General features: G+C 44.2%; 1 protein-coding gene across 3 annotated transcripts in view; it reads left to right on the top strand.

Annotated features, from left to right (window-relative positions):
* The first annotated feature begins 7 nt into the window (after positions 1 to 7).
* The window catches only part of epn2 (epsin 2), a 46,121-nt gene continuing 31,945 nt past the window's right edge, over positions 8 to 14,183 (top strand). The window contains exons 1-2 of one of the 3 annotated variants that reach the window (XM_063219264.1): positions 8 to 447; positions 9,330 to 10,334. In XM_063219264.1, the coding sequence (XP_063075334.1) occupies positions 9,701 to 10,334 (634 nt within the window). In that variant the 5' untranslated portion in view covers positions 8 to 447; positions 9,330 to 9,700. The other 2 variants (XM_063219255.1, XM_063219272.1) reach the window with 2 other exon arrangements.

Below are 14,183 nucleotides of genomic sequence, written 5' to 3'. Positions count from 1 at the left end.
CTGACAAGCGGGTTGACGTCGTCCGACCTTTTTCATTAGGCTATCAAGGAAAGGAGTTGACAACAAACCAACAGGACATCAACCTGTGTTGAACTTCTAGAGCTAGATAATTCATTTTACTTTGGCAAACGTTGCTACCTTTGGTCACCTCACTGTGTTGGTCACACCCTTTATCGCCTGCCCCCCTCTGGAGCTCCGTGTATCTGTCTGGCCGCCATGTTGGGCAGTGTGGGTGTCACAGTGCAACCGGAGACTTGTAGCCTTGCTAGCCAGCTAATCACATAAACACTAATACCGATCGTCTATGATTTCCCCTCCCAATAAATAAATTAAGTTCGAAAGTTAACCAAGTTTTCACTGAGATTTTCATATAGCCTTAGACCTACAAAACTTACACCGGGCTGAATTCCCGGGCGAACACTGGTCTGAGTTCCAACTCGAGCACTGGTACGGTAAGTTACTGTTTTGCTTTTAAAAGGCTAGTGCTACGCTAGTTGTTAGACTAGCTACTTGATGCTTTCGCAAACGCATCAGGAGAGATATCGCCAAGAGGCACGGTGCTAACTAGCCTCGGCTAGCTAGGTGTAAACGGCCGAGATTTAGTGGTTTCAATATGTCCATTTGCTAACTTTATTTTGTCCCATGGCAATCATTTGCTCAGAACTTATGGAGCTAACTCAATTCATATTAGTAAGCTAGCAACCATCAGATAGCTAACTTTTCACATGGAAAAAGCAACCATTGAGCTGGATAGCTAATGTCAGCTGGGCAAATCTACTGGATGGTATGTTTTGGATGTGATCAACAGATAGTTCTACGCATTTTGTTGTTCATATACACGACTACGTTTGTAATTAAAAGTTGTTACAAATGTAATGAATTATATATTTTCCCTTTTTGTTGACTTGTTAGCAGAGACGTCTATCCCATTAGCACGCAACATTAGGTCCTCTGAAGTTTTGTCCGGGTTTATCTTTTTAAGTTTCGTAGATCGTGTATTGTTGTTGAAACTGCTGCTGAGTGGTATTTCACTGGCCAGCGGTCTAATCGACATTCAGGCTGCCATTCGTGGTTCAGAAGATTCCAATGCACAGCTCGTTGAAATGTCTTGATTATCGGACCGTATCTCTGAAGTTTGATGGGAGGGATGCTATGCTAGTCTCTCGAACCAAGCCAGCTAGTAGCGCGCCTTCCAATTGTGAACCATTGGCTAATATGAGCCAGTGTTTGATGTACAGAAGAAATACTGCTAGCATTGCCTTTGCAGGCTGGTATATGCCCTAACTTCAAAACAAGAAGTAGTTTGATAATTGTTTGTAGCTCCTATGTCACGTTATAGTTTGATGATACGAAGATTTTGGCGTTCCATTTTGCGCCAGCGTTGCAGTTGGGATAATGTTCCAGTTCAGCCCGTGCCCGAGTAGCCTGGATTAAGGTTGGGTAGTCGGCTCGTCTTGTCAAACAAATATATGTCCTAATTCACGAACGGTTTGTTGCAGTTGATAGTCGGTAGGTGTCTGGTGGTGGGTAATGTTTATGCTTTTGCATCTGCTACAGTGGTTGCATGAATGTCAAAATTGATCAAAGTGGCCCTTTTCGGTACTTCGACTTGTTTCTCTGGAATGTCTGGACGCACCCGTGGCGCAAAGGATCTTTGTCTATTGTGTGTGGTCAGGAATGACAGATGCATTTCTTGCCTGATCCCGTCCCGGGCTCATCGGCTTTGTCTTGTAGGGCGCATGGGTTCTCAAAGAGACAATGGGGAAAGTGACGCCTAGTTTGTTAGATGGATATTTCGATTCCTAGACACTTGTAGTAGGCCCAAGTCATTTCAGGGGCCCGGCAAGGTCCATCCATTTAATACCGTCTCGCTGAACTGACTACTGACAGTTATATTTGCTCACACGTTAGCAAGTCGTGTAGTAGTGAGTAGTCTTAAGGGCGTTATTCCCACCGTTTTATTGTGCAACAGTAAATTGCCCAGTCACTCACCAAACCGGCTTGATTGCATGCGAGTATCTCTAGAGGAGGGACCTTCAATCTCTGATGCCTTTAAGCAAAATCAGAGATGTCAACAAAGCGCAACCCTCGATGTTGATTCTGTTACGGCTACAACTGGTCAACTGGTCTACAAATCACTGCCTTGTCACTGAGCCCCCCTGCGTTTCCGCATTGGCGCTTCACTTCACAAGCATCCGCTAGTCGTTATCACCCAACAGAGTATGGAGTGTGGATGAACACACCTCAGCACCACCCACCCTCCTGTCACGCAACACACACACACACACACACACACACACACACACACACACACACACACACACACACACACACACACACACACACACACACACACACACCCCATTTGCCTCTACATGTTGCTGCCATTCGTCTTAAAGTCTTTACGAGAAAAACGGGGAAAAAATCAACTTTAAGCCTCGTGGTGCCTTTACGAATAGCCTCGTTTCTCGTGGTTGGGCGACGAAAGGGGGAACTGACAATTGGGGTGGTTTGGTTCTGGGGGAAGAATAATGCGGACGGACGTCAACAATCAAGCGTGACTGAAGGCTAACTGGAAACGATGGTAATCAAACATTTCAAACAATTGATTTACGGTTAAGTTTAGGGTTAGGGTTAAAGGAGAAGTCCGGCTGTTTTGGATTCATATCACATGTTGTGTTGCCCCAGGGCAATGGGCCAAAGCGACTACCGCGAGAAAGTTTCATGCGGGCTGTGCAAAGTTGCTCAATTGCGCCGTTTTCAATAAAGCGTGGCCCAGCGGGCAAGCTTATAACCTTTTTATAGGAAGCTCATAACCTGCATAAAAATGCTTTTGGGCGTTTTGGCCGTGCTCTGGGTACCAATACAAGTTCTTTATGTGAAATTAACTTCTAAAAGTGTCAAAAATAATGTGATGCTTCGTTTGCGGTATGTGTTGTGTATCTATAATAATATATTGACAACATCATATAATACAACACAATACAACACAGCATAATGTTGTACAATGCCATTACACGCGAAGACGAGGGTCTGAATATCTTTCTGTCTGGGCTTGTGATGTTGCTAGGTTACCATCAGCATCTTCTGGGAAGCTTGCACAGTCAGCTTTACTGAACGTACGGGTTATATACACACCTATGTACATAGTTGTCAATAACTCTGAGTAAATTATACCAAATAAGTTGCATACACACAAGCATGACCGATTCAGTATCACAAAATATCCTGAAACCGTAACCTGCATTGCTGCAACGAATAGAGTCTCGGCAGGGTTGCCAGATGAGATGCTGACCGTGTGCCATTTTCTACCCGAAGACCGGCTTCCTAAACGGCCCGCTTTGGCGGGAAACCGTCCGATCTGGCAAGACCGCTCAACTTATGGGTCTATTATAAAACGTTTGGTGGTAGTGAGGGTGATTCCTTTCCTGGAGTGACAATATAGATGTTACGATTTGTCAAAATCTTACAGAAAATTATTGAAACCCACTTTGATAACGTTGTAGTCACAGTTTGAAATTGTATGCATTCCTATGACTCACAGCTCTGATAGTCTTCACTAGGAGGAGGTATGTCTGTGGGAGGAGCCGATGGGGCGCGAAAATCGCAAAGATGTCTGCGCCCAGTCAATCCAAAATTCTGCTAGTGCCTTGAACCGCCCATTGCCAGTCTAGGTTAGTCTATGTCTATGCTTGCCTCTGCCCAACGTGTGTGTGTGTGTGTGGATTTGGGTAAAATGGGGCCTAAGCTATAATAGGAAAGTGGAAAAAATATGGGCCACTAGGTTAGGGTATAGGCTACCAGAGATTTTATGAGTAGGCCTAAGAGGAAAGAACTTGGCTACTCTGTCCACGTGTTTCTGTTGACGCACCAAAACCCAGCTGGCCCCTATCCCCCTTCTGTTGCTAAGAGCCTATAGACCCACTCCGTAATTGTACATAATTATGAGTATTATTATATTATTAGAATAGTATTACTATGTATTTAGACCTGCAGTCGACACAAACAGTAGGCCTATTGAATAGTGCGAAGTGCACTTCGTGCACCGTGAAGAAGGGACATGAGACTGGTCTGAATCAGGCTCGCATTCCTCTCACTTCACATCTCCCGCTGTTGGCAGGAATATGCACACTTCTTTTGTCTTCATTTACTTTTTTACTTTGTATACAAGCTCTTCTACAAACACCCGACCACTGTCACCCTCAAGGTGTTGAATATTGCGTCTATAACAGGCACATTACGAATCATTGCTTTATCTCCCTGTCGTTGCTATGCACGCCGCCACCACAGCGATGTATACAAAGCAGCATAAAATATTTACCCCGCGTCTCGATCTGAAAAACCTTCACTTCCTCAATATACAAGTCAGTCTCCTACAGAAACACAACCAAGTCTTGTGCCTTGTCTTTAAAATATCTCCACACTTTAGATGTCTTTGTCCGTTTATTTGGCCGATTAGTGGTGCCACTGTTACCTTCATCTTCGTCTGACACTGACACCCTCGGACATTCAGCCTCTGCCCTTTTGTCCGCTTCTGTTTCAGCATGTACCTCGCGGCTCGCGCAAATCACTTTTTTATTGGGCTGATTATTAGTGGTGCCACTGCTACCTTCATCTTCGTCTGACACTGACACCCTCGGACGTTCAGCCTCTGGCATTTTCTCCGCTTCTGTTTAGCACGTCTACCTCGCGGCTTGTGCAAATCACTTTTTTTTGCGCAAATCACGTAATCGACGGTATGTTGGAACACGCCGACTTATTTACGCAATCGACGTAATCGATTACGTCGAATAGTCGGGACAGCCCTACTTTCAAGCACTCATAGTTTTCTCTATAGGATGTATTTACTCCAGGAGGAAAATGCGAAGGAAATCGTTTTTCAAATCGTTTCATAGAAAACGGAAATCGTTTAAAAAAAAAAAGTTAAAAAAAAAAATCGAAACTATGGCGGCCAAGTTTCCTTAATGTATGGGAAACACAGATGCTAGCAGTTAACATTGAGTCCTATGAGACCAGATGGCGGCTAACTGGTCCCATAGGACTCAATGTTAACTGCTAGCTTGGGGGTAAAATTTGCACTGCCATACCCAGTGATACTGTCCCATAATGGGACAGTATCACTTTAAGGGACGACATCTGCCCTTTGCTGGAGCCTTATGTCTTCCCCATGCGACCTGAAGGCCTTGCAGTGATGAAGGGGTCATCATACGCAGTGGCTGTGAAAAAGGAAATGTGTATGCTCTCCTAGTTACGCAACACCTTTGGCGTTGCTTCTAGTCAGGAGCAATGCAAATATTATTTCTGAGCTCCGGGAACTCCACGCATTTTGACGGGATGCAATCAACTTTGAGCATCTCCAACGGCCCTGGGTAAAGGTGTGTTCAATGCAGTGACTTGGAATAAGCAAGCAGAGATGGGGCCTATACTACAAAGCTGGTTCAGGATAAGTTAAGGTTAAGTTAAGAGGTAAATCATCTATTACAAGGCTTTTCTTAAGAAAATGAGCTCTCCAGGCCCTTCTATTAGATGATTTACCTCTTAACTTAACCTTAATTTATCCTGAACCAACTTTGTAGTATATGCCCCTGTTCTATTGGGACTTGGGAAATGTTTGGTTTAAACTTTGGCACAGTCTTTTCTGGCCTTGACCAGTAGCAAACTGAGAGAGGCCGTTACCCGGCTGTTTGGGAAACATTATTCGTTATCCTCTTGGTCAGACCAACATCGAAGTACGAGATTTGAAAGTTGATGATAATCAGGCAATCTTTCATCTAGGCTGTTGCTGCTGCCGAACTGTTTGTTTAGTTTACTTACATGCAGTGTGAGTTTATTCATGTCTTTACTCGGATAGCTTAACACAATCGTGATTCACCATTATTGTCTACAGAGACAAGTGCCCACTTGTAAGCTTGGCGTCGTTCAGCAGCCACCTTTGTGTAAAATTGGGTGGTACTTAAAGAATACTCTTTCTGTGTTCTCCAAAACACTGATCCATGCTGGCTCGTGTGTGTGTGTGTGTGTGTGTGTGTGTGTGTGTGTGTGTGTGTGTGTGTGTGTGTGTGTGTGTGTGTGTGTGTGTGTGTGTGTGTGTGTGTGTGTGTGTGTGTGTGTGTGTGTGTGTGGTTTTTGTTTTTGTCAGCTTCATATAGCCCAGGTTGAATGACTGGGAAGATCTCAGATACAGGCTAGTCTTCTCCCCCGTGCAGGGCTTGGCCAGAGGAGCTGCACATAGACCCAACTCTGTGTGCTGCAGTGGTTTCCTGCACCCCACCACCATCATCCACACACCCCCAGTTTTCTGGGCCAGTTGATCCCTCTTTCTGCTGTGATATAGTTGCGCCTCTCTTCCTGTTATACGCTGGCTCTGAATAGGTGATTAAAGCAGCAGATGTTTCATTAGGACCTTGCACCATTCATGCGTATGCAGGCCCTGGGTAGAGCGGGAGGGAGGGATGCGGGGGACAGCCAGGGCTCACTGGCCATCAGGGAGAGAGGGAGTGCGAGCTTGGAAAGATTTTGTGGGAGTCGCCTTTCAGTGGTCATTTTCCTCCCTAATGAATTTCAAGGGATGCAGTGCACTGGGCTGCCTCATCACTTGTCTCGACCTGCATGCGCGCGCACACACACACACACACACACACACACACACACACACACACACACACACACACACACACACACACTCACAAAATGCACGCTTCACCAGCTCAGTGCTCAGCCTCTATCTCCCCGTCTCCCCATCTTATCTGTTCTCCTTTGCCTAACCCTAAATCGCGACCGGGCTTGAAACTAGTGTGTCTCGTCTGTATAGGATGGGGCAGGGACTCACTAGTTTCATGCCGTCTCGTCCGGGATGGACGAGATTTCGTTTTTGTGTTCTTGTGCACAAGAGCTGGTCAGTGGCGCTGTGCGAGGGTGGTATTATTTATTACAGTATTTTGTAGTTGATAAAGGCTTATTACATTACTACTTACATTATGACATGTAATATATGTTGATAACCGGGGGGGGGGGGTTATTAGGCTAAATTATTTTGTCCACCTACAAAAAAGTAATTTTAGTTAATTCTCCCAAACTTTATATGCTTCTAATATGCCTCGTTTGCAATAACAGGACTATTTGGACAACTGTGAGCTTCTTGTCAAGATCTTTTCAGGATAAAGTTGCATTGGGGTAGGCTATTATGATATGCAATATTGCATTTGACCAAATAGGTAAACAGTATGCTTCTAGTCTATGTCCTAATAACGGGACTGACTAGGCTTCCAGCAGTGGTGACCACTGCGAGCTGTAGAGATGGTTAACTTAGAAAACAGTGAAAGTGTACAGCAATATAGGCTACAGCACAATTATTTGCTGAAGTTCAACTTTAGCTGAACTGTACTAGTTCTGCTTTTGAAAAAAGTCATTCAACCCATTTGTTGCCGTACTACATTTTTAAATGTGTAGCACATGGTTGGGGAACCTTTTTCATTTGATTGGCCACCTCAAATGTTTATAGTCCTCTAAGGGCTATATCATGACCACAAAACAGGATTTCTCAGAGTTTGTTTACACAAAAAAAACATCTTGATTTATTCCCAATAACATCCAAAAGGTTATGCAACATCAACTTACAACTAGCAAACAGCAATAAGCTTACCTTTTGCGATAATATTTGGAGTAGGCCTATGTTAAGAAGGATTTTAATGTTAACAAAGGCTGCCCCCATTAGAATAGCCCAGATCTCGGAAAGGGCTGAGCCAAAAAATGCAGCATCACCGGGTACTGACAAGTCAAGGGTAGCGCCTTTAATTGTATTGCTACCTATTTTTCATTTCTGAGATTTCTTTACAAAACATTTCATATTTCATGTGAAACTGTATAACATTTGAATTATATCGGGAGCTGGATGAGAAGTACCGTCTCTCAGTCGGGACATAGGTTCCCTGTCCATGCTCTACCGAAATCAAGTCATGAATTGCAGATCTTCCATATTAAGCAATGAATGGTCATTGCCAAACTGCCCATTGTTTAAGAAGGGAAGTAATTCAGTAAGGCTCTTTCCTTTGCATCATCATCCTCATCACTTCCTGGACAATTGCACCCAACAGGTTGTCATGACTCATTAGATGTGCCATCGGATCAGGGGTCCGTTTCTCGACTCTTGTCGTCGCTAACTGTCTTAAGACCGTCTTAAGACGTAACAACATTCCCTTGGATTTAGTGTTGAACGTCGCTGTTGAGACAGTGTTGAGTCGCTCTTACGAAGGACGTTGCTACCATCGTTAGCAAAGACGCTTTCGAGAATGCCACCCCAGATGTGCTATCTATTTATCGCTCTTTGGTGCGAATTGCAGATTTTTTGTGTGCGTTTTGTCTCACCTATGATGACAATGCACAAGATCTGTTGGTTGGTGAAGAGGAGGGCAAATATCTGCTTGTCTGGTGTGTACCAAACGCGACAGCTTTTCCCCCCCAAAACGGTTACCAAAATAAAACGTGTGATAAGCTAGCTAGTAGTTATGCAGCCCATATGACAGTGAGGGTTTGATGGGTTGGAGCTTTGAGGGTTGAAGGATTCAATCACCATGTTGACATTTTTTTATGCACCTCTTGACACACACACACACACACACACACACACACACACACACACACACACACACACACACACACACACACACACACACACACACTTGTTCAGTTAGTCACTGAGTAGTGAGTGGCCTGGTGTGATCATATTTCATCACATTTGGGAAATGAGATGTCTGTGCTCGTATGCTGACTTATGTGCCCTGCTTTGACTTACCGTAATATGTCGATGAGTAACGGAAACACTCAGCCATGGAACTTCCTTTGTGTGTATAAATCGCAGTCTACTACCACACTACCTGGATAGAAGCCCATGTAGTCTAGTCTGTTCAGCATTTAGAGGTATTGTGGAATGGCTCTGTGTGTGTGTGTGTGTGTGTGAGAGAAAGAGAGAGAGCAGCTGTGACCTATTTCTCTTTATCTGACGGGTGGGATCGTTTTAACAGTTAGTGAAATGCAAGGGCAGACAGGAAGTCTGCTAGCATGCCTTCTCCATAACTGTCACATATTCCTGTATACGTTAACCATAACTGTTGTGCAAACTCTGCCGCTTGGTCAACTAGCTTTTTTGTTGATTTGTTTATGGTTTCTTTCAGTCCTTGAACAAATCTGAAAACCGGGTTGGAGGCATCAGAAAGTTTTCACACAAAAACAATATTAAGCAAGCATCAGCAGTTTTCAGTCAGTTAGATGTGTGAGAGAATCTGTCATTCTGCCTTCGGTTGGTGTCTCACCTCTGTGCCCTTGTGTTTCAGGTAATGGCGGAATTTGCTGCGCCGAAGTCTTACTCTGCATGGAAATGGTTTTAACAGGCCTGTCAACGGAGCAGGGATACTCTTGAAAGAGGGAACACAGGATTGGACTCCTAAAAGCCCCCTTTACACACAGACACTCTCACTGGCACAAACACACACACACACACACACCCTCACACACACCCTCACACACACCCACACATACAAGAAGACTCTTCATAGAACTTTGGAGAATTCTCACAAAATCGGAGCCGTGTTTTTCAAGTTCAATTTTCCTTTGTGACGATCGGACACAGAAAGCACTACTTGTCATCACCATTTAATTAATTTATTTTTTAATTCCTCCATACACCTTTCCACACACTGCCATCATGCCGAGCTCCACCATCCGCAGGCAGATGAAGAATGTGGTGAACAACTACTCGGAGGCGGAGAAGAAGGTGCGGGAGGCCACCTCAAACGACCCGTGGGGCCCATCCAGCTCAGTCATGTCCGAGATCGCAGACCTCACCTACAACGTCGTGGCCTTCTCGGAGATCATGAGCATGATCTGGAAGCGCCTGAACGACCACGGCAAGAACTGGCGGCACGTCTACAAGGCCCTGACGTTGCTGGACTATCTGATCAAGACGGGCTCGGAGCGCGTGGCCCTGCAGTGCAAGGAGAACATCTTCGCCATCCAGACGCTGAAGGACTTCCAGTACGTGGATCGCGACGGCAAGGACCAGGGCGTGAACGTGCGGGAGAAGTCCAAGCAGCTGGTGTCGCTGCTCAAGGACGAGGAGCGACTGAAGGGGGAACGCTCGCAGGCCCTCAAGACCAAGGAGCGTATGGCGCAGGTGGCCACCAGCGTGGGCAGCGGCAGTGCAGCAGCAGTTGGTGGTGGAGGTGGTGCTGGTAGTGGTGGCATGGGCTTTGGCCGCGGCTCCAGCCAGCCTAACCTGTCCACCAGCTACTCGGAGGAGTACGGACGCTCGGAGGGATCGCCGGCTTCATATCATGGATGTGAGTACCTATGTGGATGTGGCCCCCTTGTCTTGCGCTTGGCTCGCTCGGGGCATTCCAGTGCAGCCTTGTGATTTTTGTCAAGGCAATGAGAGGGAGAGGGAGAAAGGCTTTTGGGGGGTGGGAGATGTATCTTGGTGTCATTTGAGTTGAGGTGGTTTGGAACATGTTTAGGGATTGACACGGTAATGGAGGACATTGTGTGTGTGTGTGTGTGTGTGTGTGTGTGTGTGTGTGTGTGTGTGTGTGTGTGTGTGTGTGTGTGTGTGTGTGTGTGTGTGTGTGTGTGTGTGTAGCTACCTACTTGCGTGTGTGTGTGTGTGTGTGTCAGATATTTTGTGCGGGTTTGTAGGGATGGGGTCGTCTCCTTTTTCTTTTTTTTGAAAAAGATTTTGAAATAAAGATTGGCCTTTATTTCTGATAGGATGGTGAAGACTGACAGAAAGTGAATGTGGAGAGAGCAATGGGGTAGTGTTGGGAAATGACCCAGGCCAGACTCAAACCTGGGTGCCCCTGCATGCACGCCCATATGTGGGGGGTTTAGTGTGCTGGGATCGTTTCCATGGATGTTTCATTTGGGTTTACTAGTTGTGTGTGAGCTAAAATCGTAGCCCATTTTTTTTTACCTGAGTTGTGTGTGACCTAAAATCGTAGCCCATTTGTCTCTATTTTGACCTGGGGCCTGTACTTCGAAGTAACCCAGGGTTAAGTAAACCTGGTAACCCGGGATTGACAAAACCTGGCTATCTTGACTGGTGGTAATCCATACTACGACGTTGATTTAGATGTTGATTTGTCTACCCTGAGTTACCTAAACTGGTGTTTCTGCATGCTCTTGAGGCATTATAAGTGCAGCCAATCCAAGATGATCAGTGATTTCTGCAGTGCATTAAAGCAGAATGCTGAGAAATAAAATGTCTGCATGTTTTGAGTAAATTGCCATCACTGCATACTAGGGGTGGGCGATATGGCAAAAATGTCATATCAAGATTTTTTAATATAAATCTCGATTCCATTTTTTTCCCATCACAATCTTCCTTCCAGAAAATACAAACAACAAAAAGGCTTTTCATATACTTACTTGCAGCTTGTTTTTTTAATACTAAGGGTGCGTTGTCTTATGATGAGGTCAAGGCTGGGTTGAGAGGCTTTTGGTGAGGCCATGGGGGCGTTTGTTCAAAAAAGGTTGAAACACTGCTCTAAATGTTCCCAAAGATCTGCGTTGGGACATAGAAATGAGAAATTTATTTGCTGCCTGCGAGTCATTAAAGAATAGACTGTGTACAGTAGGGCTGGGTATTGCAGCCATGTTCCTGTATCGATTCGATTTCGATTCTTAGGGCTTTGAATCGATTAATCACGATTTAATTCGATTCGATTCACTCAGAATCGATTCAATCCGTTCCCTTGTTGGTGCAAGGATTTCCCCCAAAAGATGCTGCTGCCTATTTTTATATAAAAATGTCAAAGGGCTATGGCTATACAGTGTTAACAGATTGCTAATTTGTAATAATAGGCCTGGGCCTAATTGACTAATACCTACTGGGCATTTTCCATAGACCTAAATAAAACAAAAAGAACAAAAAGAAAAAGAGCAAAAAAAATCGATTTTGTGCCCTGTGAATCGATTATGTGAATTTTAAATGATATCGATCGATTATCGATTGAATCGATTATTTTACCCAGCCCTAGTGTACAGTGCACCTGTTCTTTCCTTCTTCTCTAGCTCTTAAAGGGTCATTTCACGTGAAATCAGACACTTTAGGACCCGGCCAACACGGATTTCAATCATACTTGCTGTGCCTGTTTAGTAGCAAGGTAGCACCCCAGAACTGCATTTGTGTGAATCTGACACCAATGTTAAGGGAGAAACAGACTAGCGAAGCGACTTACAGGACTTTTTCTAGGATTTTTTGGCATGAGGGAGCATCATGGCAGGTTACAGGGGGTGAAGGGGGGTGTTCCCCCCCATGAATGAGACATTTATTAGGGGCGCTCAAATATATATATATATATATATATAAAAATAAAAGTATGAGGGTGCACGCACAGAGGTATGAGGGTGGAGCGCCCCTATTTCCCCGTTCAGAAAAAGCCCTGGACTTACATATGAGGGTAGGACACTATGCATTCAGCCTTGATTATATCAGTATATCAGTATATCAGTGATTATATCAGTCAGTGTTATTTGAAAGCTCTTTTCTGACTCTACACATTACACAAACAGCATGGAACACAACAACCCTCAGAATATGAATTATCATAAATAAAAAATTGAATATCAAATAAACGTATGTTTTAAAATGGCCAGTTCCTTGTCTAAACATAGCCTGCAATGTCATGAACAACACCTGAAATGCTGGTGTTTGGTTCTTTATTCATTTCAGAGACAATAGGACAAATAATATGGCATCATACAAATCACCTAGTAATAATATGGTGATATCATAGTAATATCACATGACAGTATGTCTATCAGAATATGTGAAGGATGCGGATGGTCCATGAGGATGCAGGAAGTTCAGTTTCACCTCTCCAGTGTTCGGCATACATTCCTCAACACATGCTAGCCACTAGTTGCCATCATATACAGCTACAACATACCCTTTGATGCTTGAACATTTAAACAATTCCTTTACTGAGCTTATTCTTTCAACCCTGCCTTCTCTGAATGCTTAAAATGATCTAGCTTCCACTGTGTCCATTGACAATGGGCAGAAGCCGTGTGGTTTTTGAGTACCTGGAATAGGGACCGACGAGGGTGCAGGGCCCACCGGGAAAATGCCCGTTATGCCAGATGGCCAGTCCAGCCCTGTCCCTGACACTACTCTATTACTACTTCATTACAACTCATTTCAACCTTTATGTCCCATTATCTCTGAAATGAATAAAGAACCAAACACCCCATTTTCAGGTGTTGTTTATGACCTTACAGGCTATGTTTAGACAAGAAACCAGCCATTTTAAAATATACGTTTTTTTGATATTCAATTTTTAATTTTTCAATGCATCATAATTCATATTCTGAAGGTTGTTGTATTCCATGCTGTTTGAGTAATTTGTAGAGCCAGAAAAGAGCTTTCAAACAATACCTCAGACATCCTTTTGTGACTTACACTGACTGATATAATCAAGGCTGAATGCATAGTGTCCTACCCTCACATGTAAACCTTTGCTAGTCTGTTTCTCCCTTAATATTGGTGTCAGATTCACAAAAATGCATTTCTGGGGTGCTACCTTGCTACTAAACAGGCACAGCAAGTATGATTGAAATCCGTGTCGGTCGGGTCCCAAAGTGTCTGATTTTACGTGAAATGACCCTAAAGCTTCAGATTACCGATAGCATTGATGGTGTACAACACTTCAGCTTTAAAGTGGTAGTTCGCTATTTTAGACATTAAGCCCTGTTTGTGTGACTTCTGGGGTGAAGTAGAGATGTTCTCATCACAATTTTGACATTTGGTGCTGACCGGAGCATTTGGGTATCCAAGACTGCAGCCCCCCCACCTTTACATTGACTCCAATAGAGCACTCAAGCAATCGATTATAAAATGGCATTAAACTTTTGTTTGAGAAAACATGGAACTCACCGTGTGGTCAGTGGTATACAGCGATAAATTGACCCGAAAATTGCAGCAAAATATGCCTTCTAACTGTTGTTTAGCATTTAGCGGACCTATTTTTCCCCAGACGCCGTTGAATAGCAGTAGACATCCAGCCAGTAGGTAGCGATAGTGTGTTGTTTATGTAGACATCAAGGAGCGAGGTAGAACGGCTATCTTTGAGCGGGACTGGCTACAAAAACTACAGATTGCATACAAACCATAGATAGTAACGTAAACAAACGCA

Source organism: Engraulis encrasicolus, chromosome 2 (genome assembly GCF_034702125.1).
Source record: "Engraulis encrasicolus isolate BLACKSEA-1 chromosome 2, IST_EnEncr_1.0, whole genome shotgun sequence".
Taxonomy (NCBI): Eukaryota; Metazoa; Chordata; class Actinopteri; order Clupeiformes; family Engraulidae; genus Engraulis; species Engraulis encrasicolus.
Note: the sequence above shows the minus strand (reverse complement) of the source record. Positions and strands in the feature narration are given on the sequence as shown.